The 26,504-nt window shown below is 40.3% G+C and overlaps 1 protein-coding gene across 34 annotated transcripts in view; it reads left to right on the forward strand.

Moving 5' to 3' along the window:
* kcnma1a (potassium large conductance calcium-activated channel, subfamily M, alpha member 1a) overlaps positions 1-11,532 on the forward strand; it is a 264,345-nt gene extending 252,813 nt beyond the window's left edge. For 25 of the 34 annotated variants that reach the window (XM_054799657.1, XM_054799666.1, XM_054799660.1 and 22 more), the window contains 2 exons: positions 3,990-4,018; positions 6,909-11,532. In XM_054799657.1, the coding sequence (XP_054655632.1) occupies positions 3,990-4,018; positions 6,909-7,060 (181 nt within the window). In that variant the 3' untranslated portion in view covers positions 7,061-11,532. The remainder of the gene's footprint in view (positions 1-3,989; positions 4,019-6,908) is intronic. The other 9 variants (XM_054799671.1, XM_054799672.1, XM_054799679.1 and 6 more) reach the window with 1 other exon arrangement.
* Positions 11,533-26,504: the final 14,972 nt, after the last annotated feature.

The following is a 26,504-nucleotide window of genomic DNA, read 5'->3' on the forward strand; positions in this document are numbered from 1 at the left end:
GATTATCTCAGTTTGACATGTTCAACTTGAGATGTTCCGCCGTATCAAACTCAAAATGGCTGAAGTAGTTGGCTTCAGAGGCCATTGCTTTTTCACTTTTTTCTCATGAAATTGAAATTTTATCCTGCTTTATTCAAACAAAATATTTTCCTCAAAACATCGCATTTTTCTTGTAAAATTTATTCTGGCTGACAATTTTTTTAAAATTCACAACTTTTTTGTAAAATAAGTTGTTACTTATAATTTGTTATTGTAAAATGATGTTTTTTTGTAGAAAAGTAAGACTTTAATTATAATGATAATAATTTAGATATACACTAAGTCCCCAACTAACGAACACAATTGGTTCCAGACGGCCGTTCTTAAGTGGAACCGTTCTTCAGTCGGGGAAAAGGTAATATTATATGATATAGGTACTACATGTACGTGTATACATATACAGTATATGTGTATGTATGTAAATATTACCAATGATATAGGTACTACATGTACGTGTATACATATACAGTATATGTGTATGTATGTAAATATTACCAATGATATAGGTACTACATGTACGTGTATACATATACAGTATATGTGTATGTATGTAAATATTACCAATGATATAGGTACTACATGTACGTGTATACATATACAGTATATGTGTATGTATGTAAATATTACCAATGATATAGGTACTACATGTACGTGTATACATATACAGTATATGTGTATGTATGTAAATATTACCAATGATATAGGTACTACATGTACGTGTATACATATACAGTATATGTGTATGTATGTAAATATTACCAATGATATCGGTACTACATGTACGTGTATACATACACAGTGAGAAAGATCACGTGAGAGGGATGCTGCTACCCACCATTCGTAGCGGCGGAATGGCGCGCAACACAAAAATAGTGCCTTTGTATTTTGAAAAAATTTCAATGACAAAATATGGCAATTTTCGGAAAAAATAATGAAAAAAAATAGACCAGTCGGCTTGTGTTCGTATCTACGAGTGTTCGCACGTCGGATGTTCGTTAGTAGAGGACTTAGTGTATATATATATATATGTATATATATATATATATATATATATATATATATATAAATAATATTAATATCAATTACAACATTATCTTGAAAAAATAATCTTGTAAAAAATGTCATGTTAATACTACAAATAATCATAAATTTCATGGCAAAACATCATCGCCACTTTCTTCTCAAAATATTAATTTGTTCTTGTAAAATTCTTTTTTTATTATTACTACAAAACCTTTTACATTTTTTTTTTTTACAAGGAAATATTTCACAGATAATGTTATCTTGGTAGATGAAAGCGGCAGCAAATTCAACGAGCTAAAGCAGATGAAAGGATGTAAAGTCATACCTCATGTTGGCATTTCATGGTGCATCTGCTTCACTGCATGTCAGCAGGCACTTCTTACTGTTTTGTTCATATCCTACACTCAAAATTGCATTAAGAATCTAAAATATTCAAACATAAATGAGCAGCATTTGCTAAAAAGCATGCACACATTGTTCTAAGAAAGCTTTTATAAGTGGTGATAAGCACTTAAAGGTCCCATATTATATTATTACTTCTCGAGGTCCCGCAACAGCGTATTGAACAAAATCTAACCTTGAAGCTGGAATTGAAAGAAATTTAAAGTGCTTTTAGTGAGTGTCTGTAGCTTTAATGCTAATGCGCCAAGAAGCGCTATTGTCCCCTTTTTCCATCTCCACAAAGAATGTAATACATGTAATAGCCGTACATCACACACCAAACATTTACAGCTGCAACAGTTCATCCATGAATCGATGATTACTCCTTTATCCAATTAATCAACAACTATTTTGGTATCGGAATCATTGTTTTTGATGTAAAAATTGAAATATGCTCTGATTTCAGCATCTCAAATGTGAATATTTTTAATTTCCTTTGTCGTCCATGACAGCAGAGCTATTATCTTTGTGTTTTAGGCAAAACAAGATCATCACAAACAGTGGTGGACATTTTTGCCTCTTTCCTCACATGTTGCGGACCAAAGCACTACTTCTACCGTAAATTCCGGTGTATAAGCTGCACCCACTAAATTTAGAGGAAAAGACTGATTTGTACATGTATAAGCCGCACCGTCGTATCAGCCGCACGTGTCCACATCATAAAATGGCAGCTCTTTACTTGGCAGGAGCCAATCTTGACTCACAACGAGCTTGTTAACCCATTGGAAATTGCAGAAGGTCATTTCTCAATATGACAGTCTGACTCACGGTGTCATCTTTCAAACAACATTAAACTCATCACACAGCAACTTAACACTCAAAAGTAATACCTTTATAAACGTACAAATATGTACCAATATGCGTCTAAAATGAAAACAAAAACAGTTTTAAGTTTTACCATAGTGCCTTGCGTATAAGCAAAGCATTTAATGGGAGGACAAGCATCATACAAAATGGTAGCCCAGAGGGAGGCTGACATCATTGCAGCGCCCCATTGAATGTATTGCTCAGACACAATGCCTTATGGGAAAACTTTTTAGGGTTGTTTTTTCATTTTAAACTGGTATTGGTACATGTTTGTATATTTTTCAAGTACACCTTTTGAGCGTTAAGTTGCCATGTGATGAGTTTAGTGTTCTTAATAAGATGACACTGTGAGTCAAACTGTTATATTTAAAGACCTCCTGCGATTTCCATGGGTTGACGAGCTCGTTGTGAGTGCACTGATAGCTCGTGATCGGCTCCTGCCAAAGAAAGAGCTACCGTTTCCTCAGTGACGCGCGGGCGGCACAGCATATACACAATCTGTAGTACTTCTGAAGTAAAGGAGATGTCATGAGATTAGAATGTAGCCATAAATTAGCCGCACCGCTGTATAAGCCGCAGGGTTGAAAGTTGAAGAAAAAAGTAGCGGCTTCTACACCGGAAAATACGGTACTTGTGTTTGCCTCATCTTGATTTGGTTCGTCTTGGGCAGGGGTGTCCAAACTTTTTTTACCGAGGGCCACATACTGAAGAATGAAAGGATACGAGGGCCATTTTAACATTTTTGAAACCAACCCATGTAGAGAGGTTTTTTTTATATTTAAATTTAAAAAACGGCCTCCAGCTCAGCTCTGTGTTATTAGTATGACTCCTCCTTACACTTTTTTGTTCGATTTTCCTTTTTGCTTTCTTTTTGTACATTTTTTCTTGTAATATCATGTCGTCACGTTCATAATATTTTGATTTTATTTTCCTAAAATTACAACTTTATTCTTTGTTTTGTTTGCTTGCCATGTTAGTACGATTTTAAAAAATGTATATAGTATTTCAACTTTATGCTGTTTTTCTCCTAATATTATGACTTTATTTAACTATATTTTGTCTTTATTTTTGCTTAACCATATTGCTCGAGTGTGCTGAGGGTCAATAAAAATACAGCTGCAGGCCAAAAATGGTCCCTAGGCCGCACTTTGGACACCCCTGGCTTACTTGATTAATGGACACGACAAGCTTCAGATTAATTGACTAAGAAAATAATTGTTAGTCGCGTTAGGAGTTAGGAGAGCGCCAGCAACACTAGCATCATCTATGTGAGCTGAAGTGCTAACATTACACTCACATTTTAACAGCGACATCATGCAAGGTTAGGAAAAAAAACCCTAAATGATCAAACTTACAACTCCCATGTCTGCAGCTGACTGAGGGATAGTTGGCAGGCCTTGTTTTAAGATGTGTGGCGAAGCCTGGGCTCTTCAAGCTAGGGGCAGGTGAAAGTTCAAAAGTGAGCATTTCAGCGCCTCTTCTCTCTAACGCAAACAACTGAGTGAGAGCATAGATTAGTTTTTGGGCTAAACAAGCTCTAGGGACACATACTACGATATGTTGCATAATAGGGGACCTTTAATGCCGTTGTTTGATGTACCTGTAGTGGTGTGTCCCTTGTGTATTTGCTGTGTAACTGCGGCTTACTTACAGTAGATTACTCACCTCTCTTTCTGAAGTGCAACAAGGATGAATAGAATGGGTCCAGGTACGCAAGTTAACCATTCTGCATGCTAAGTCTAGCAACCTTGACTTTGGGGCTCCTCCACCGTGGACGTTGTTATGATGTGCAGGGGGGCGGGACGGGGGGGGGAGTTTGCTTTCTTCTTCACTTCTACATGCCTGAGTTTAAAGTTTGTTGCTGCTGCTGCTCTCCCCTCCTCTCTCACCCACAATGCATGAGGTTGATTCTCACCTTTTATGGACACTTTCCCTCTGCAGTCGTTGTTTTGCCCTGCCATTTATCTTTTTTTTTAACTTTGCATTGTGTGAGAGGTCTGTCTGTGTGTGTTTGCCGCATCTTTCCCTCCTGTGAAGTCTTAATCATGGTTTCAGGCTAACATGTAGGTCAGATTGATGCGGCCATCCCCTCGCCGTTGGTCACAGCAAGCAAGCAGGAGGCGCGGCCAATTTGAAGCGTTAAATTGGACGGGATACAATCCCTCCCTCCTAAACCCGCGCACCTGATATGCTGCTTCCGGGCGACACGTCGGCCGTATCAGCACAGCGAGTCGGCAGACGTCTTGCTTAACCCCGGGGGGGCGTGACGCGACACATCAAAACCTCGCCTTTAAAGTTTGACGACGATGACTCTCCACACATATGCAAGCACGTTTCACATGGAAAAGTTGAAACTTTCTTGCCGAAAGGAAGTAACATCCAGAAGAGGATTAGATAGTAGGGAAGTGCTCAGAGATGATTTAGGCTATACTTTACTTATACTAATAGGTCCGACTGAAACCAAAACGGACTCTAACCAAAGCAAATTTGATTAGTTTTGTTAGTAGTAGTTAACAAGACCACCTTTGGTTCCAGGTCTTATTTTCTCCTTTTATGTCTACTATATTGAGTAATAGGAGTGTAAAGGTGACTATATGTGTCTTGTCACGAGGGCTCTAACAATATTAAAAACCTCTATTTAGAAAGCCGTAAACAGGTTTTCTATGCTCTGACTACCAAAATAGCCCATTTATTTCCTACTTTGTGGAAATTCACTTATCACGATCGGGTCTGGAACCAATTAACCGCCATAAATGAGGGATTACTGTGTCTCACTTTTCATGATGAAGTTGTTTCAAAGGACCCGTCTAAAGACCAATTATACATCAACTGAAGCAATTTTTCTCATAGGAAACAATGTAAATCCAATGAATCCATTCCAGACATCCAAAATATTAACACATTTTATAGAGCAGGGGTCGCCAACCTGTCGATGGCAATCGCCCAGTCGATCTTTGAGACTTTTAAGGTCGATTGTGAAAATATTAGTAAAAATAAATGTATTACCACATCAGTGCCCTCCCCTCCTGGAGATTGACCAACAGGCACGCATTTTGACGAATGAACGTACGCCTCGCTGCTATCCAGGCACGCAACCCGCAATCCCCAGCCCGGAGCCCAGTCCCCAAAACCTAGTTGGAGGTACAACCACTGCGTGACATGCAACTCCAAAAAAATCTTGCGTAGAAGTACGGTAGCTCTTGTGTAGGTTCATGGCCGAGACCAGGGATCTTGGGCTCCAAAAGTTTGGTGACAAAGGTCGGTGACCACTGCTAGATACAGTAATTAGAGTTTGCAGGAGACCACTTGAAATAATTCTAATTGACGAATGAAATGGATAAATGATATTGGTCAGCGACGGGGCTGGGGGACAATGACTTCCGAGTAGGAGACGAGCACGTTTCATACTAAATACACGTTACCAACACAGTGTATAAATAACACCACAAGACAGAGTCACCAACGCTTGGGATTCTTTGGTTGATCACTCGAGTCCGCCAAATGATACGCGGGCAAACAGACTCATTCTGTAACATTCTCCTTTGAGTTTGCCTTAAGCCTACCGTAGCTCACAACCAGACGTACGCCTTTTTGGCCGTGCGATTTGTGGCGTTTCCCAAACCACCGACTTACGTACGCAACATCTGAATGCGCGTTGCCAGCATTAATTACATATGTGGGGTGCACGACACACATACGGAGCGCGACCTACGAAAAAATGTACATTTTGCCCAAACTGACACCAGCAAGATGTATAAACGACACACATTGGCCGTACGGATGACGTGCAAAGTGCGTACGTTTGACTTGTAACTTTAAAAAAAACATAAGCGCCTGTAGATTTTCTTTGACATGACAGAGAACCTCTGCAGCCAGTTTGCGCCTCGAAAATCAGCACATCAACACGAAAATCAACATGCCAGAGGGTCAAATATAACAGTTTGTTACACGCAGTATTGTACCATAACCGAGACAGTGAGGTTAGGGACACTATCCAAAATGCTCAAATTTACTCGTCTACACACAAACAGAGCTTTGGAAAGTGTGGCTGCAGCTTTCCAAAACAAAAACCAACGTTTGTGTGTGGACGATAGGCCAGAACACATCGAAAAAATATCTCATTTTAAAAGAAAAACTGAGATCCTTTGGGCATTGAATGGATCACAACTGGACGGTTCAGGGTGTCTTCTCATCCGAGGCAATCCGTCATTAGGTCATGCTCGTTGACTAAGTAGGGCAGCCCTAGTTGGAGGTTTTGGTGCAGGATCCAAAGTCCTCTAAATGTAGAGGCATGTCCAGACAAGAATGTTGAAGCAGGGCCTCCGTCACTCAACAATGGTCGTTTGGATGTGCACCAACTCCTCAGATTACCGTCCTACCAAGTCAGAGTAGTGTTTGTCCCACCTGGTCATTGAGCTTGAATTGATGAAGTCTGCTCGGATGAGAAACGTCTTCTAAGACAACCTGAACAGTCCAGTTGCGATCCATTCGATGTCCTGAGAAGACCATGACGTGGATGAATGAGAATATTGGAAAACGGAGGTGGTTTTCTTTGACGCTAACACTCTTCTCCACTTCCCTGTGTGTCGCCCCTTCAGAAAAGAAATGGTTTACAGATGAAGCGGACAACGCCTACCCACGGAACATTCAGATCAAGCCCATGAGCACTCACATGGCCAACCAAGTCAACCAATACAAATCCACCAGTAGTCTGATTCCACCAATCAGAGAAGTCGAAGATGAATGCTGAACCCTTTTTATTTTTTTGTTCCAGTTATGTCGCTGACATAACTCAGCACTCGTGTTTTTCACGATCACCACTGGAGGAGGGTTGAGGATTGAACTAGCAGGTCGGGACCTCCTATGTGTATACCTTTAATGTTACTTCCACGCTCTTTGGACATTGTTTTATTTATTGATGTATCCATAGAGATGTACATAATGACAATCAAATACGCATTGTACAGCCCCACCTCCCCCTCCTTAGCACTTTTTGGAATTATTATTATTTTACGATTGGACAGAGATACGGATGAGGAGACAACAAAAAAAAAACAAGGAAGGAGAAGAAGCGAGTACTTCCTGATATGCTTTGCAATAGTTTGTGACCAGACTCCACAGCGGCTAGAAGGAGGATGAGGGTCGCATTGCCAGGACCCAAAGATCCGAGCGGACTCTTCCAAGCAGCTGGGCTCATTTTGTTTCTCCATCCTGCGTACTTGTGTTCTATTTGCACTAAAAACAAGTTTCAGAGCCCAACCAAGGAACTGTGGGATTGAAGGCGAGAAGGGATCCTAACTGTTTTCGTAAGCTCCGATCATCATTCACGTACATCCATTCATACGGCGGGCGGCTGGTCTGCAGGTAGCTGGAAAGACGTTGCATCCGTGCCCGAACCCAACCATGTTTGACTGAGCAGCAGCAGCAGCAGCAAGAGATCGCAGAGTTCACAAAAGGAAATGCCACGTATCGCGTAAAAGTGGGCATTCAGCGGGTCCTCCTTTAACTGCCTGGCACGGGGTTGGCACGGAGGCTTGGATGTTCTCCGTTGTCAATCCAGATGTCAAAATAATAATCATAATAATAAATCGATCAAGACTTTCAGGAGTCAAGCTGCTCTGCAAATGCTTCAAACAAGGTTGGGTGGAGATGCAACAGTATGGACACCTGCGGGGGTTTGTTTTGTCTGGTTTTCAAAGTGTGGGGCGGTCGACGTCCCCCTCAGAGTAGACATAATAGGACTACAAAGACAAATCAATGTTCAGAGTATATGTGCTTTATATTTCTCAAGCTGCAGCAGTGACTCCCCTGAAGGTCCACACTCTGAAAACCTCTGGTCCAACGGTCTTTGCACATGGCTACAACTCTTGCCAATCGTCTAGATCAGTGATTCTCAAACTTTTATTTTTTTTTAACCTCAAAAATATTTTGCCTCTCAAGTTCCACCGTTTTTGGTAGCTCAGCGTACCATGACGGTTGAGCTTGTGGCTTCTGCTCGCTGGTAATGGGCTGCGAAATGAGTTAAACAATCAATTTGATTGACTTCATCTGAATTCAGTTTAAGTGGATCTTGTATTTGTACAAGTATTTTTCTATATAAAGCCCTGAAATATCATTTTATTTTGTTCAGGGTTAGGGTTAGGGTTCGAGGTCAGGGTGAGGCTTCGAGGTCCCACTAGATGAGCTTGAGAATCAAAGTTCGGGAAACAAGATTCTGAAAAGACGTTTTCACAGCAATGTACAGCCATGACGTGAGACGAACACGTAAAAAAGTACATATCATCAGCTTTTTTGAGGGTTTCCCCAAACTTAAGGTCGCGATTTACAATAGAAATGTCAACGGAAAGTTTGTCAACATAAGTTCTTGTCCGTTGTTAGTTTACGTACCGTTTATGTCGATGTCCTCCGTTGTTGAAAAAGTTTGGGAAACCCCGCTTTTTGCGTCCACAAAAGATTGTTTTCTGAATAAAGTTTAGCTAGCCATCTTCAGCCCGGCAGCTCGCCTCCCTGAAACCTAAGCTTAGCAGGACAAAATTAGCTACAAGAAATAGCGCACAGACAGACTGGGTGAAAGAGTTCTACACATAAATAGAAGTATTTATCTAGGAGTAATAATAGAAGATGATAGAGTCGCTTCCTCCGACCTTATTATGCGTTTGACCTAAATTAGGTCCCGGTGGCGCAAAGACAAAAGAAACGAGCGCACATGATTGCAAAGTGTGGCTTTTTGTGTGTGTGTGTGTGTTTTTTAACGAGACGTCGCAGTGTCGCTCCTCCTTTAGGCTGTAAAAGAAAACAAAAAAACCACGGGAAAAGAACCTGATATCGTGCTAGATATTTGTGTGACTCCATGATTTCCTTTGGAATGGGGGGAGGCGGGAGGGACAAACAACAGGAAGCTTTCGTGTACTGAAGCCTCATGCACATTCGTCCTGAAGTGAACTTTGAACTGTGATTATTCCATCGTCGTCACACTTGTAGCTCAGATAGAGTAAAAAAAAAAAAAAAGGATCATTGCTAGCCGGAATAGTGTGAATTTTATTTACTATTTGATCGTGAACGTGACTGAAAGATGACAAAGGTGCACGGCGGAGCCTCCAAAGTCAAACACCATCCCTTCCCGGTTGACTTCCAAGTTGTCCTAATTTCAAAACACATTTGTAAATCAAGTCCGTTGCCATTTTAGAACTTTAATTAACTGAAAAGGTCTTCTGAACACTCAAAAAACAAGTCCAGCACGGCAGAATAAAAGTAAAATAAGGTAAAGCCACGCACCCCTTGTGAGCGACGCATCTGCAGCTTGAGGGTGAAGAGGCTCCACTTGTTAAATGGAGTTTTCAACAAAAGCAAAGAAGTTACTCCTGTCTGGACAGCCTTCCGTCTGAGGTGTGAAGTGTACACACTTTATGTTCTGAAAGAACTACTGTTATACAACTTCAGGTCAAGTTGACCTCTTCTTTAGTGCAATTGGAGTTGACAGAAAGATTCATTCTACAATATAATGCTTCCCTTTTGGGGGGTCCTTAAACCCCCAAAACAAACTGGTGGTGTTTAATAGACTGAATTTTAGGTTGTTCTAATTTCAAAACAAATCTGGACATTCTTCCATCTACAAAAGTGGGGCTTTTGGTCGACCCTGAACTTATGTAAGGGATACACTATACTTTTGGGGTGTCCCAAAACCCCTAAAGCAAACTAGTGATGTTTTATAGGTACTCTCAAAAGGTGCTCTTTATGCAATGAGCAGCTCCATTTCTTGTTCTTTGTCGTCCTCACGTGTTTGTCGTCACATTTTGCTGGTGGCATCATTAAAAAGTCAAAGAAAAAGCCATATGTGGCGTTAACACTGAACATCACTGTCGGTTGTCATGTTTTTTCCAAGCGCACAATCCCATCTTCGTCATCCATCGACTTTTAGGTTGTTCTAATTTCAAAACAACTTGGAAATGAAGCCGATCGCCGTCTTACAACCATTATTAGCTGCGCGAGGAATGTTTTAGGAAAAGGAAAGTACATTTAAATACAACAAAAGTTCCATTTCCTGTTGGTTCCTATGGTTATCACCACACTCCATCACAAGTGCAAAAAAAAAAGACCATGAACAAGCAAACTTTTTGTGCTCGGAATCCAAATTGTACGACTTTTGAGGGATATTTGACTTTTTCGGAGGTTCCGCCTTGCCCCGCCTGAGGGAGCGTCAGTGTGAATTTGTTCGGAAGGGTAGCATCACCAAGTCAGCTCACGACCGGAGAGAAAATCCTTTAGCTTTCCTGCTTTTTCTTTGTTTTCCTAATGTTCATCCAGAGTTGACAACATTCCATTTTGTGAGCTTCGTCACAAACTGCGTCTCTTTTTTTGTTTACAGACTATATAATTCATTGAAGGTCCTTAATGGTGGAAATAAAATAATAACGCTGACATGACACAATACAAATGAATGCAATATTAGTTGTTGTCGTCTCTCCTTGTCATGTGTTTTTAGGTTTTTGCATCGCATACCTCGACGCATTTAGTTTGTTTTTTGAAGTGCCATGAAGAGTTACTGTCGAGCGCAGCATCCTTCAGTCATTCGGGGACGCAAGCTGACTTTTTTACATTTCAATTCCCATCATTTGTATCACTTGCACGGTGACGTGATGGTCTTGCACTGGCATGGAGAACATCCAAGCCGTCAACGCCTCCATGCCAGCGCTGTGCCAGGCAGCGCTGAAACGAGGAGGACCCGCCTCGAGTCCCACTATTGCGACAAGTGGCATTTCTCTTAGAATTAAAGACACGGATGACTGAAAGATGTGAACGTTGTACAGCACGTGACTGCACTTCATGTGCTGTAAAGGATGGAAATCATCATTTATGTGCTGAGAGTCGTGTTAGATATATAATAGATATACTGTATGTATAAAACACAAACACAGACTGGAGTCTTAATTAGAATAACAGCAACAATAATAACACGTTGATTCAGGCATCACATGATCATCACCGCAGCGAATCAGGAGTTTGACATAGCAGTCTATTTGTTTTTCTTTTCTTTTGGGATGCGTTCTATAGAAGACATATGATGGATTATTTTGATGGTGCTGAGTTGATCTACCTGACTCTGTCAAATATAATCTGCTGATAAATATTACTGTCTTGTACAAAATGTTTGTACATAGATTGTACATGGTTTCTTTTTGTATTTTTCTCAAATTAAAAAAATGGATGTATTAGTGTTCTAAACCAGAAAAAGCTGACTGTTTCTTTAGTGTTGTTTTTCTTCCAGCTGCATGTACGGTAAATGTTCTATAAATAGAGATAGCTTTTTAGGAGTAATGAGCATTATTTTCTTATATTTTATACTTAAGTGCTCGTCAAAGTATTATTGTATTTACATGTATGTATTTATACAGTAGTCATCCATCCATGTTCTATGCCGCTTCCCCTCCTTAGTGTTGCGGGGGTATGCTGGAGCCTATCCCAGCTGACTTCGGGCCAGAGGCAGGGTACACCCTGGACTGGTTATTTATATTCATATATTGCAATAATACTAGTATCTAATATTGTATTATGTATTTCATAGTATATATGTGTTTGTATTAGTATATTACAGTAATTATAGAATGATCTTATATTTGATGTTATATGTGTTCATATCATACAGTAATAATGCTATTTATTATTTAACATTTTATGAAATAGTGATTTTTTTAATACTCGTACTAATACTATTAATGAATTAACATGACTTTTTAAATCAATTAATTATGACATTCAATTAGCCATTGATTAATTAGTGTAAGATATAAAACCTAAAATAGAAATAAATTTGTACAATCAATTTTTTAACTTAATTTGAATTTAATTCTTAGTAAGACAGATCATGTTTGCCATTAATCCAGCCAACCTGTTATGTATATTAATCATAATTGTATTCTTTCAAAAATTAAAATATCACACCACAACAATGTTTGTCAGAAGGGGGCGCTCTCAACACTGGCATCACTTCAATATCAGGTTAAATGTGCCAAATTGTAAGCTAGAAGAATCATTTTGTCCAAAGGGGTGTCCAAACTACAGTCGTGCGCCAAATGCGGGCCGCGATCCATTTTAAAAATATAATATACTATGACCTGCGTAAAACTAATTAATTATAACTAATTATGTTTAAAATCGTATTTAGTAAGTCAAAGACGTTTTCTATGCTCCAACTTTGAAAATATTCCATTTATTAACATTGAATCCTCTATCGAGGAAATTCACTTAACGCGGTCGGGTCTGGAACCAATTAAGCGCTATAGACGAGGGATGAATGTGACATCCTTACGTGCGCGTCTTTTTCCATAGGCCATGTCGGCCACCCAACAACACCATTTTTTATCTCATTTTGTTCACACACTTTTGCACCTTTTGCAGTTTTTTGGTCACATGAAAGCTTATCACTCTGTTGCCATTTTGAACAGATCAGGGCCCCCTGCTGTCTAAGTGCAAACGTAAACTAGCTCTGTACAACTCATTAACTTTTTATAAGTCAGCGTTTTGGCCGGCATGATTACATGAATGTGAATTCTTTAGCTGATGGAAACATTTGTGTGCACGTAAATGACCGGTGCCGCGTGACCTTGCCCTCAGCTAACGGGACGGGGCGAGATCAATGACCCTCGCAGTCCAAGTTACGCTGCCCGATCCCATTGTGGCCCCCGCCATTAGTCTTGATTTAGGTATGGTGACATGTTATTAACCGCTCCATCACGCTCACCTGTCACTCTGTCAGTCAGCCGGCATCCTCTGTCATGTCTGGGAATTGGATTCGACGATATCAGCATCGGCTCGCTTATCTACAAGGAGCATGGATCGCTTTGTCTGTCAGGCGTCTGAAAAGGCTGAGTAGCTTTACTTTACTGTACTTTTATTCTACTTCTCTCCAGACTTCAAATGTTGCTTTGAAAAGATCACAAACACAAAGACCGGATGTGAAAACTTATTGACAGTTAAGATGGAGGACAGGCGAACGTGTCGCTTGTGTGAAGGAGACTCGTTGGCCTGCCGGGAATTCTTCAACGTCACCAGCAGCAGCACCAATTAGGAGGTGTCGTGATGACTTCCACTCACACTCCTCAGCTCGCCAGACTCACCATCAAAAGTGGTCACTAAAGGCAGAGAGTGTTTGATCAAGCAATGACTTGGGGTTAAGGACAGGGTTAGGGGTTTCCATTTTGGTTTGGCGCTACCGTATTAGGGTTAGAGCTTGAGTTTGTATTCGGGGTTTAAGGTTAGGGAATAGGGTCTTGGTTTAGGGTTTGGGGCCAATGTCTGGGTTAAAGAACAGGGTTTAGGGTTTGGGATTAGGGTTTTGGTTTATGGTTTGGGGTTAGTGTTGGGTTACAAACAGGGTTTAGGGTTTCAATTTAGGTTTGGTGCCAGGGTATTAGGGTTAGAGGTACAGTGCGTTTGGGGTTTAGGTTTAAGGAATAGGGTTTATGTTTAGGGTTTGGTGCTCGAACCAAGGTCCTTTGGAATGGGAGTCGAGAGCGCTAGGCATCGAGCTAAAAGCCCAGGCGATCGGCTCGACACCCAACAACCGCACAGCAACACTGGCTGGAATCCTTTACATTCGTACAGGCGGTTTATGGTTGAGGATTAGGGTTTAGGCAGGAGTCTCATACAGGTCGGCAGCCAGTGTGTGTGTGCGTGCGTGTGTGTGTGCGTGTGTGTGTGTGTGTGTGTTGGAGCAGATGTTTGTGTGGTTGTTGTTGATTTGTGGCCTGATGAGGTTTCTATGCAGGCAGTGGGGATTGATGGCTTGTTAGTGAGTGAAGACCCCCACCCTTCGCCTCTTAACACCCCCCCCACTCCGTGAGGTGTTTTCAAAATGATTGATTTACAATAAAGTGGCTGGGGGTGTGTGCATGCAGGCAGAACTGATGCCAATCGATCTGGCTGAAATTGATTGATCAGCCGCTTAGCCGTGCGGTGTGTTTACCGTGCGAAGGCGAGCCGGAGCCTCCTCTTCTTCTTCCTCCCCCTCCATAAAGCCAAATACCCCCTCGGCGTCTCCTTTCACTGCTCTGCCGATGGCGGCAAAAACAAGCCATATCGCAATATAAACCATAAAAATGCAATCATACAGCGAGAAATACTGCATAAACATTTACGATTGTGTACTTTATTCTGCTATCAACGTGTCCTTCTGCGACATCGAGATAGTGCGCCTTTAAAAATAATGACTTACCTGCTCCTTGCAACTCTTTGCCTTATCACGGTGTCACATTGAGACTCCCTGAAGGAGGCGCAGAAGTAACTAATGACGGCGCTTTCTTGTAAACAAATAGCAAGTTTTCAAGATGACGCATCAGCAGAGCTTCGCCCGTATGAGCACGCTTGAGATGACCATCATACATCATTTACGCCGTGGTAGAGTGCCTCGGCTGCACACGCCGTCTTTTGCAATCCATCCAAACGGTGCACACAGGGGTCTTCATAAAGAAAACATGTGACCTCTGTGGCATTTAACAAGTCTCCGCCATGTTCACAGCCGCCACATACCACGCGGCATTGTCTAAATGAAGAGCGATGCCGAGCATTTGTGTTCTCTTTGTGACAGCCTCGTGTTCCATGTTAACGTCTTTGCACGTTTGGACATCAGGGTCTCGCAGTGCCAGTGAAGTTTTACGTCCGCTAAGTGTCTCATTCAGGAAAGGCTGCTGAAAAATTCAACTTGGAAGGAATCATCTTCTACAAGGTGCACTGGTGGCCGTGTGCCGATGCAGCATCATCGGCATGTCTCAGAAACACACAGTCAGAAAACACAAACGTTTTAACTTTAACTCCAACACAAACCTCAATCTTTACTTGAATCCACACCCTAACTCTGACACAAAGCTGGACTGAAGCCCTAACGCCAACACAAACAATAACCCTGATTTAAATCCTAACCCCAGCCCTAACATAACACTTATCCTTACCCAAATCCTGACGCAACGCAAACCTGAACATAAATCCTAACCCTATTCTTAATCCTAATGCCAACACAAGCCCCAACCCAACACTAACCCTTAGGCCAACACAAACCCTAAGCCTATTCCAAATCTTGACATCAACACAAAGGTCAACCCAACCTCAACACAAACCCCAACACTATTCCAAATCCTAATGCGAACACTACCCTAATCCAAATCCTAACATCAACGCAAACCCTAAACCCAACCCTAATGCCCACACAAACACTACCCTAATCCAAATCCTAACACCAACGCAAACGCTAATGCCCACACAAACCCTAACACAAATCCTAACCCTATTCCGAATCCTAACGCCAACACAAACCCTAAACCCAACCCTAATGCCCACACAAACACTACACAAATTCAACACAAACCGAAACCCTACTTTAATCCAAACGCCAGCACAATCCCTAAAGCTAACACAAACCCTACCCTAGTCCAATGCCTAACACCAACACAAACCCAAACAGATCAAACAGATGAAACTCAAATCAAATCAAACTCTGGCACTAACCCTAATGCAGACCCCAAACCTGACCAAACCCTAAACCCTAAACCCTAAACCCTAACGTGGTCCTTTGATCTCTGACGACTTTGACTACGGTGTGACACTGCAGCAGGACACCTACGTACATCAGCCTCCCCTTAAACATATCAATGTGTCTCAGCGTGTGACAGGCCGCGGTGTCCAAAGACGCGGTCCCAGATCAGACGTGATGATGGTTTCCATGACGATGAGGCACGGCGGGGCACATGATCCGTGGCCCAGATAAACAGCGATCCTTTAGGAAAACAAGGAGGTCGTTACAGCAGCTTGTCAAATCAATGCTCACTCTGTCCAACTTGATTAAGACGTCTCCCCTCAGCGCTGACGCGCTACGTCAATAGCGGGGGAGGAGGCTGGGTGATGTGTGCGCACACACACACACACACACACACACACACACACACACACACACACACACACACACACACACACACACCTCAGCGGACGCTCAGATGATTGGAGTGAAATAGCCATCAGTCAGGCAGGCGAGGTGGACTAATGATTCCCTGTGCTGCCTATTAGAAGTACATGACAAGTCAATCCTCACTGACACACCAATGCAAGACACAACACTGTGCGTGCGTGCGTGTGTACGCGTGTGTACGCGTGTGTACGCGTGTGTACGCGTGTGTGTGGGAGGGGCCCACGACGCAGAAAGGAAAAAGTGACCTTGTAGCTGCATCATTTGAGGCTGAACTAAATTGGCAAGAGCAGCTAATCTTTACCTGGGGGCCATTAACAGAATTAAAGCACAACAGCAACGCCGCAGGGGCGGGGCCTAGCGTCTCTTTTGCAGCCAGTTGCTGCCGTCTGTAATTTGTGTTTCGGGTCCAAACTTGATGCTCGGCTTGTCTCTCACCCGCACAAAACAGGAGAGTCCAACATTTGGGCAACCGGTCCGTTTGTAACAATGAACAAGTGATTCATACTTATTCTATTTTTTCATTATCCATCCATCCATCCATTTTCTATACAGCTTCATCCTCATTAGGGTCGCGGGGGCATGCTGGAGCCTATCCCAGCTGACTTCGGGCGACAGGCGGGGTACACCCTGGACTGGTGGCCAGCCAATGGCAGGGCACATATAGACAAACAACCATTCACACTCACATTCATACCTATGGACAATTTAGAGTCGCCAATGAAGCTAACATGCATGTTTTGGGAATGTGGGAGGAAACCGGAGTACCCAGAAAACCCCCCCACACACGGGGAGAACATGCAAACTCCACACAGAAATGCCCAGGGGAGAATCGAACCCAGGTCTTCCCCATCTCCAGGCAGTTCCTGTGTTGGCCAACATGCTAACCACTAGACCACCGTGCGGCCATTTTTTAAATATATTTTTATTTATATTTTTCTATGTATATTTTTGGGGTTAATGACTCGAGATTTATATTTGATTTATTATTTTATTTTATTTAAATTTTACATTATTATTCAATCAACCAAAAACTGCATACACAGTCATTCGTAATTATTAAAAAAAAAAATACAATAAAAGAATTTCATCATGACTTAAGATATTTTTGTCCTAATGCTTTCACCATACATTATTATTATTTAATTCATCAAAACATTGTTATTATTCAAAATATTTTTCATGAAAAAGCATATCTTTTGTGAACAGATGTACTATTATTACTTATTTACTATTATTCAGTCAAAAAATACATTTTAAAATAATTAATAAGAAAATACTTTTCTATTTAAAAACTCGTTTTATAGTAGAACAGTACAGTTGAAGCAGATTTTTTACAATTTTATTCTATATTATTCAATCATAAAATATGATTTCTATTTGTAATGACTTGTTTACATCAGCGTAGTACAGTAGAAACTGTTTTTTCACTGGCATTTTTTTGTATTTTTCTTCATTTCATTTTTAATGCGTGCTATTATTGCTCAACCAAAAAAAAATAGGAAAAAAAATCACTCACAACAAGCTAAAAATGACAAATAAATCTTCCAGTACAACAGACACCCTTTAAGCCAAGGTTGTATTTTGATACTTTATACTTTATATTTTTATCCTGTTATTCAAATCAGTTGAAATTGCAAACGATTACACTGCAAATAAGTCCTTTCCTCACATAAAACCTAACTGTAACTGTAAATAATAATAAAATGGGAGCGTTGTTCCAGTTTAGCTTCTCCTCTCTCAGGCTGATCAATATGTTTGGAAAGACCAGACAAGGTCACGGCCGCCAGTTGCCTGATTGGAAAAATAAAAGCCCGCTGTTAACAGTTTGTTGACACATAAACAAAGGAGTGTAACGAGAAATACAGTCAGCAGCAAGATCAGAAACGTTCAAACTTCCAGGCTGATCAATAGTTCCTCCTTACTTGGAGAGCTGCGATGATTTGTGTTGTTGTTTGTGGGAATCACAAAGCAGCTTTCATTCAAATATGATGACAAACATATGATGACAAACATCAGGCCGCTTTGGTTGCTTTTGAACATTTTGGCCTGAAGAATAGCGCGTGTGATCGTCATCACCCAGGAAGAAGGAGGACGGTCGCCCAGACAAATGAACTTCAATACACTGCTCATACATGAATAGCATACTTTAAAGTCATTTAGAGGGTTAGAGGATTAGTCTTGAATTGGGTTATAAGCTACCTAGCAAACAGGAAGCAATCTGTAAAGCTAGGAGAATACACATCTGGGAGTTTAAATACTGCGTGTGGAGTACCCCAGGGGTCCATACTGGGACTAAAAATGTTTAATTTGTACATCAATGACATTTGTAAAGTAACAAAGGACTTAAAATTGGTCTTATTTGCAGATGATACCACTGCCTTTTGTTGTGGGGAAAGCACACAAGAACTCATTAAAAAGGTCAAAGGTGAAAAGGTCATATTAAAGTCATGGTTTGACAGGAACAGATTATCCTTGAACTTAAGTCAAACTAAAATAATGCTATTTGGAAATAGCAAAAGGGATACGTACGACCAAATACAAATAGTGGACATTGAAAAAGTGAAAGAAAATAATTTCCTGGGGGTCATAATAGACGAAAAAATGAGTTGGAAATCTCACATCAAAAATATACAACAAAAGGTGGCGAGAAATATCTCTATATTGAATAAAGCAAAATATGTTCTTGATCAAAAATCACTCCACACTCTGGACTGTTCCTTAGTATTACCATATTTAATGTATTGTGTGGAGATATGGGAAATAATTATAAAGCAATCTTCACTCACTCACTGTACTCATAATGTATTCATTCATGATACCAAGTATAGACAACATACACACCTTTATTTTTAATATCACATATTAGTGATGATCATTCATAATACCAAGTATAGACAACATACACACCTTTATTTTTAATATCACATATTAGTATCATTCATGATACCAAGTATAGACAACATACAAACCTTTATTTTTAATATCACATATTAGTGATGATCATTCATGATACCAAGTATAGACAACATACACACCTTTATTTTTAATATCACATATTAGTATCATTCATGATACCAAGTATAGACAACATACAAACCTTTATTTTTAATATCACATATTAGTGATGATCATTCATGATACCAAGTATAGACAACATACACACCTTTATTTTTAATATCACATATTAGTATCATTCATGATACCAAGTATAGACAACATACAAACCTTTATTTTTAATATCACATATTAGTGATGATCATTCATGATACCAAGTATAGACAACATACACACCTTTATTTTTAATATCACATATTAGTGATGATCATTCATGATACCAAGTATAGACAACATACACACCTTTATTTTTAATATCACATATTAGTATCATTCATGATACCAAGTATAGACAACATACAAACCTTTATTTTTAATATCACATATTAGTGATGATCATTCATGATACCAAGTATAGACAACATACAAACCTTTATTTTTAATATCACATATTAGTGATGATCATTCATGATACCAAGTATAGACAACATACACACCTTTATTTTTAATATCACATATTAGTGATGATCATTCATGATACCAAGTATAGACAACATACACACCTTTATTTTTAATATCACATATTAGTGATGATCATTCATGATACCAAGTATAGACAACATACAAACCGGGTTGGGAATGAGGTCCTGCCCCAGGTGGAGGAGTTCAAGTATCTCGGGGTCTTGTTCACGAGTGAGGGAAGGTTGGAGCGTGAGGTCGATAGGCGGATCGGCGCAGCGTCTGCAGTAATGCGGTCGCTGTACCGGACCGTCGTGGTGAAGAGAGAGTTGAGTCGGAAGGCAAAGCTCTCAATTTACCGATCGATCTATGTTCCCACCCTCACCTATGGTCATGAGCTTTGGGTCATGACCGAAAGAACAAGACCGCGGATACAAGCAGCTGAAATGAGTTTTCTTCGTAGGGTAGCGGGACTCACCCTAAGAGACAGGGTGAGGAGCTCGGTTATCCGAGAGGAGCTCAGAGTAGAGCTGCTGCTCCTTCACATCGAGAGGAGCCAGCTGAGGTGGCTCGGGCATCTAGTCCGGATGCCTCCCGGACGCCTCCCTGGTGAGGTGTTTTGGGCATGCCCAGCCGGGAGAAGGCCCCGGGGAAGACCTAGGACACGCTGGAGGGATTATGTCTCACAGCTGGCCTGGGAACGCTTTGGTGTCCTCCCGGTGGAGCTGGAGGAGGTGGTCGGGGACCGGGAAGTCTGGGCTTCCCTACTGAGACTGCTGCCCCCGCGACCCGGACCCGGATAAGCGGAGGAAAATGGAATGGAATGGAATGGAATGGAAACCTTTATTTTTAATATCACATATTAGTATCATTCATGATACCAAGTATAGACAACATACAAACCTTTATTTCTAATATCACATATTAGTGATGATCATTCATAATACCAAGTATAGACAACATACAAACCTTTATTTTTAATATCACATATTAGTGATGATCATTCATGATACCAAGTATAGACAACATACAAACCTTTATTTTTAATATCACATATTAGTATCATTCATAATACCAAGTATAGACAACATACAAACCTTTATTTTTAATATCACATATTAGTGATGATCATTCATGATACCAAGTATAGACAACATACACACCTTTATTTTTAATATCACATATTAGTGATGATCATTCATAATACCAAGTATAGACAACATACACACCTTTATTTTTAATATCACATATTAGTGATGATCATTCATAATACCAAGTATAGACAACATACAAACCTTTATTTTTAATATCACATATTAGTGAGGATCATTCATAATACCAAGTATAGACAACATACAAACCTTTATTTCTAAAAGCACACATATTCAAATGTGCTGATTTAGTATTCTTTCAAACCGCTAAAATAATGCATCAAGTTAACAATAACTCGTTAGCCAAAAACCTCATCCAGTATTTCTCTATCAGAGAGGAGAAATATGATCTTAGAGGAAAATGAAACTTAAAACATTTATATGTGAGAACTACGCTGAAAAGCCACAGCATTTCCGTGTGTGGAATGAAACGATGGAAGGGATTGAGTAAGGAAGTCCAACAAAGTCCAGAGATGAGCACATTCATAAACAATACAAGCAGTTGATGTTTGCTAAATACAAGCAGAAGAGTCTTCATCATCACAATGATGTTCTGTCATGCTGGTTTTTATTTATGATTATTTATTGATTATTACACTGATGATTATATAAAGTATGACATGGAATTCAGGAAGTGAACTACATGTACTGTACTAGATGTAGAATGGATGGGGGGTAGGATTAAATAAGCTTTGCTTCTTCCTCCTCCTTTTGGACATGTGGAAGTGTGAAAGGATGATTCATGAGATGTATTCCATTGGAACCTTCATGTTCAAATCAACTAAACCAAACCAAACCAAACCAAATGGTGGAACAAATTTGTTGCGCTGCCACCTTTTTCCTTCGCCATTGCTTTGCAAACTTTGCATGTTATGGTCTCTTGCTCCACATCTGCTCTATGGAAACTGCCCGTTTAGCAACGTCTATAGTCTGGGTTAGTGAATGAAATGCCCGTTGATTAAATGCAAAGATCCTGGTGTGTGTTGAGAATGTCTGAAAGACAAGCTGGGTGCGACAATAAACATGCTTGTTGTCTTTTTTCACTCGGAACCCGCACGTCGTCGCCGGACATCGCAAAATGCTGTCTTACATCAAAGCGGTAAAACACAACACGGTGAAAGTATACTCATCCAGCCCGAGTCGCACACGCACACGCACAACCGCACTAGCATGCTAAGCTAAGCTAACCCCGCTAGCTTCCATTCACGCTCTAGGAAAAGTTCTGTTTGTTGTTTTTCAGACAGAGAATGCGGAAAGCAATCGAAAACAAAAGAGGAGTAAGTTGTCTTAGGATGTCTTAGGGCGGATAGTAAAAAAACCCACCACATCCGAACATGTTTGTTGTTTTTAACATGAATGGAGTTGGAATACCACAACAACAAAAAACACACAATGGTGTACAAATGTTTTTTTGGGGAGCACAAAGTCAGAATATTACAAGAATAGAGTCATAATTCTCCAAGAAGTACTTTTTCATACTTTTAGTACTATTTTGTACTATTAGAAGAATGATGTCTTTACATTACAATGAAAAAGTCATCCTTTTACAAAATATTGTTGTAATATTATGTGAATGAAGTCATAGTAGCCTAGTGGTAGATGAAGCAATGTCACTACCACACGTTGTTTGCCAACGCTGAAGAGCTGAAGCTGGAAATGCACAAATAGTCCTTTGTGCTCACTGTTAGCATGTTAGCACTTTGCATGGTAGTGCTACGTTTGTAAGTTTGTAGATAGGAAAATGTTAGCATGCTAATAAGTGTTCAGCATTCACATGATGAGAAAAAAAATGAATGTGTGAACATTTGCATGGCGTCTGGGGATTGCTATGATGTGCTGTGATGTACTTTCCATTTCCCAGCATTCACACACAACCTTGGCGAGTTGAAGGAGAGACGACTGCAATGAAGAAAACATCCCCGCCATTGATTGATGCTCTTACAAACGCTTTTGTATTTGTTTCTCAGCGAGCGATGCGCTGTCACGATCAATATTCCCACCCGTGTTAAGCGTTCGCAACCTTTTTGGAATATCATCCGGGATCGATGTCTCTCACGTAATTGTCTTTGCGTTTCGCCAACGAACTTCCTCTTTTTTTAGTGCAAATGACATTTTAAGTGGATGAGGGTCACAACCTCTTGAAGGTAAAGGTCACAAAAGCATCTCTTCCACAGCACCGTGTGAGGGTGCTACGATGTTCTATTTCCATCATTGAATCATGGGGGGACGGGGGGGTGGGGGGTTCTCCTTCCTTATCAGGGCTCAGTGAACGAGTCCATTCTGATGTCATTGGCAGCGGAATTATTTATGACATTAATTGCCACATTATCGACTGGCTGTCAGCTCTGGTGTCACAGTGTCCATCTTTCCCGCTCGGCCCAGAGGCCCCTGACGAGCTAATTACCACAGCGCACGCACGCACGCACGCACGCACGCACGCACGCACGCACATGACGACAAATGTTCCTCATGTGAGCCCAGCACTCTGCATGGAGAGTGCGTGATGCCAAATTGTACACCCATCTACACGCTCTGCTATCAGCGGCCGCTTGTCACTCATAAAGTTCTTTGTCTTCCACTCGGACGTTTGCATTAGCTCCTGTCAATCAGTCGTCACGGCGGCGGGCTTCAAAGGCACTGACAGGATGATTGGCCTTCAGCAGCGTGCCTTTTGGGGAGGTGAACCCCGCATCCTGCCGTTAGAACACTTTCAATGACAGGGAAGCAGGCGGTGCTCAATGCTGGGAAATAACCAAGTCATTGATCGCTACAGAGTATGATGTACATATTATCACATGGTCATGTGCTAAGAAGCTAAATGGAGCTCAACAAAAAACTGCATTTCACCTTTGTGATATACTGTAGGTGGAATGCTACTAAAAATGATGTTTTTTCCATAATAATACGAGTTTATTCTTGTAAAAGAAAAGACTTTTGCTCTTCATTCGATTAGGACTTTGTCTTAATTGTAAAACTGTAAAATTACAGTTGTTTTTTCCATTTATGCTGTTTTTTTTATTTTTTTATATTCCAACTATTTCATTTCAGCTTTCCTAATTATAACTTTATTCCCATAATATTTTTTTCTTTTTAAAAAATAATGTATTTTTTCTTTATTTCAACATAGTTACTAAAATGGTATTTTTCCTCATATTACAACTTTATTCTCATAAAATTGCAGATTTTTTCCCTTTAGAAAACATTTTTTTTCTCTTAACATTTTGACTTTACTCTGGTAAAACTTCTATTATTTTCCATTTCTGCTGTTGTTTTTTTTGTATAATTTTCCAATTATTTCAACTTTCTTTTTTCTTCTCCTAATATTTTCACTTTATTCTCATGTTATAAATTTTCCCCCAACCTAAGTTTCCAGAAATTACAACTTTATTCATTGTTTTTGACTAGAAAAAACCAAATTCATATCTCAACTTCATGCTACTAAAATGACGTTTTTCCTCCTACTATGACTTGTGAAATGATGGCTTTTTTTCCTTGCTAGATGACAAGTCTTCTCTAAATATTTTGACTTTTGATAGATTTTCCCCATATTTGCTGCTGTTGTTGTTTTTTTTTTATTTCCTTGTTATATTGCATTTTTAACTGTGCTGGGGGCCAATAAAATAACAGCCGCGGGCCGCAAATGGCTCCTGGGCCGCACTTTGGACACCGCTGATCCACACAAACCAAGGTTACATATTCTGATGATACCTTGCCACTCATTCACCAGTTCATACGCTGATGAGAAACCCCTAAATCAGTGGTCCCGGGCCGTGGGTCATTTGGTACCGGGCCGCACAGAAAAAAATTATTTCCATTTTCATTTTTTTAAATGTTTTATTTTGAAAAGTGGCCGGATTCTCTCTGTTACATCCGTCTCACTTGACGCATGTCCATTGTGGGTGTGCTAACTTTATCTCATGCTGCACAGATAGACTACTACTGTATTTTTACCATTTTTCTTTCACCTCATATGTGGTGTAAATGCTGATACTATGTGGGAATGCATGAAGGTAAGTTGGATGACTTATTGAGTGCTAATGTGCACATTTGTCTCAAGTTAATTCATGCTAGCACACTGCCTTTTAGCACACACGTCAAACAGCCATGTCATCATCTCTCTGGGAAACCTTGGCTGGAACTTCAACTGGTGGATGGTGGGTTGCCATTCATTTTGGGCTTTTAATTTGATGTTATTCATGTGTTAGTTTTACACAATACATAATAAATAAGATAGCGGGACATTTGTGGGAACACAAGCTGGTCCGTGGGTCAAAAAAGGATGGGGACCACTGCCTTAAATGATAGCATGAATATTCCCCCATTTGCGTTTCTACTTCGCTGCCACCTGCTAATCGCAATAACAAGCAGGCTGGTGTTCATGTTACTTTTACGTACTGTGTCCTTTTCAAACTTATTTTTCTGTTTTTGCAATTAAACAAAAAAAAAAATCACAGTTGATATGTTAAGAAATGAAAAACACACAAAAATCTACTGAAATTAAAATGTTCCATTGTTAAAAGATGAAGAATTGAAGCATTAGAAGCATTAGACTATAATAAAACACTACATGTCTGTGGGTTTATTTGATCCGTTACTGCATCCCATTGTGTCAAAATAAATTCATTGAGTTCAATAAAATTGAAAAAAAATCTATATATTAGAAAATAATTTCCTAAATAATAAAATGAAATGACATTACAGTTGCATTGGTAAAAGAGAAATACATTTAAACAAATGTAATATATTATATAAATGTAATATACTTATATTAAAAACACCTCATTTCTATATGTTTATTTTTATTTGATTGATTTTTCTATCCATGTATTTTTCTGTTTTTGCAGCCCACAGTGTAAAAAAAACAGCCTGCAATGGATATATTCACAAATAACACACACAATGCCAACTAAGTACACACAAAAACACTGTGAACATAAAGCAAAGTCTAAAATGTCTGCATGACAAGAAACAAACAAGTAAAACTAAACGACCTTTCGATGTCGTTACATCCTCCAGCTGGAAGTGTGAGCGTGCGCTGTGGTGTGCTTTGGATCATGAACCGTTTAATCATGAAACGTTCAAATCTAAAATAAAAAAACAAAAATAGAAGTAAAAAAACCCTCATTTCTAGCAAGCAGACTACTGCTCATGCTAATTGGGCCATATTATTTTAGGTTTAGTGTTAGCTTTAGGCGGGTCAGGGTTAGGATTAGGGTTAGGAGGGTTCAAATATAGTTATCCGCCCCCCACAACCACACCCCCGCCCCATCTTCAAATTCACTGTGGTGGCGTAGAAAGGCACAAACGGTAACCACTAAATACTTCGAGGAGGTTCTATCTGGTCACACAGCGCACACGTACTGTCTGTGGACAAGCTAGCAAAGACGCCTGCAGGGCATCTGATGCAGAATGTCACTGATCTGTTCTGATGAAGTGGCGTGCCATTTTGCTCGAGCAGGAAGTTTCCCAGCAGCAGTGATGCTGCTCGGGGTCAAGGAGGTCCTGGCCTGCAGGTGAATCTGCATCTCTCATACCCCAATTAATCTCCGAACGCCCGCCTTTCCGTCACCAACCTG

The sequence above is a fragment of the Dunckerocampus dactyliophorus genome, chromosome 14 (assembly GCF_027744805.1).
Source record: "Dunckerocampus dactyliophorus isolate RoL2022-P2 chromosome 14, RoL_Ddac_1.1, whole genome shotgun sequence".
Taxonomy (NCBI): Eukaryota; Metazoa; Chordata; class Actinopteri; order Syngnathiformes; family Syngnathidae; genus Dunckerocampus; species Dunckerocampus dactyliophorus.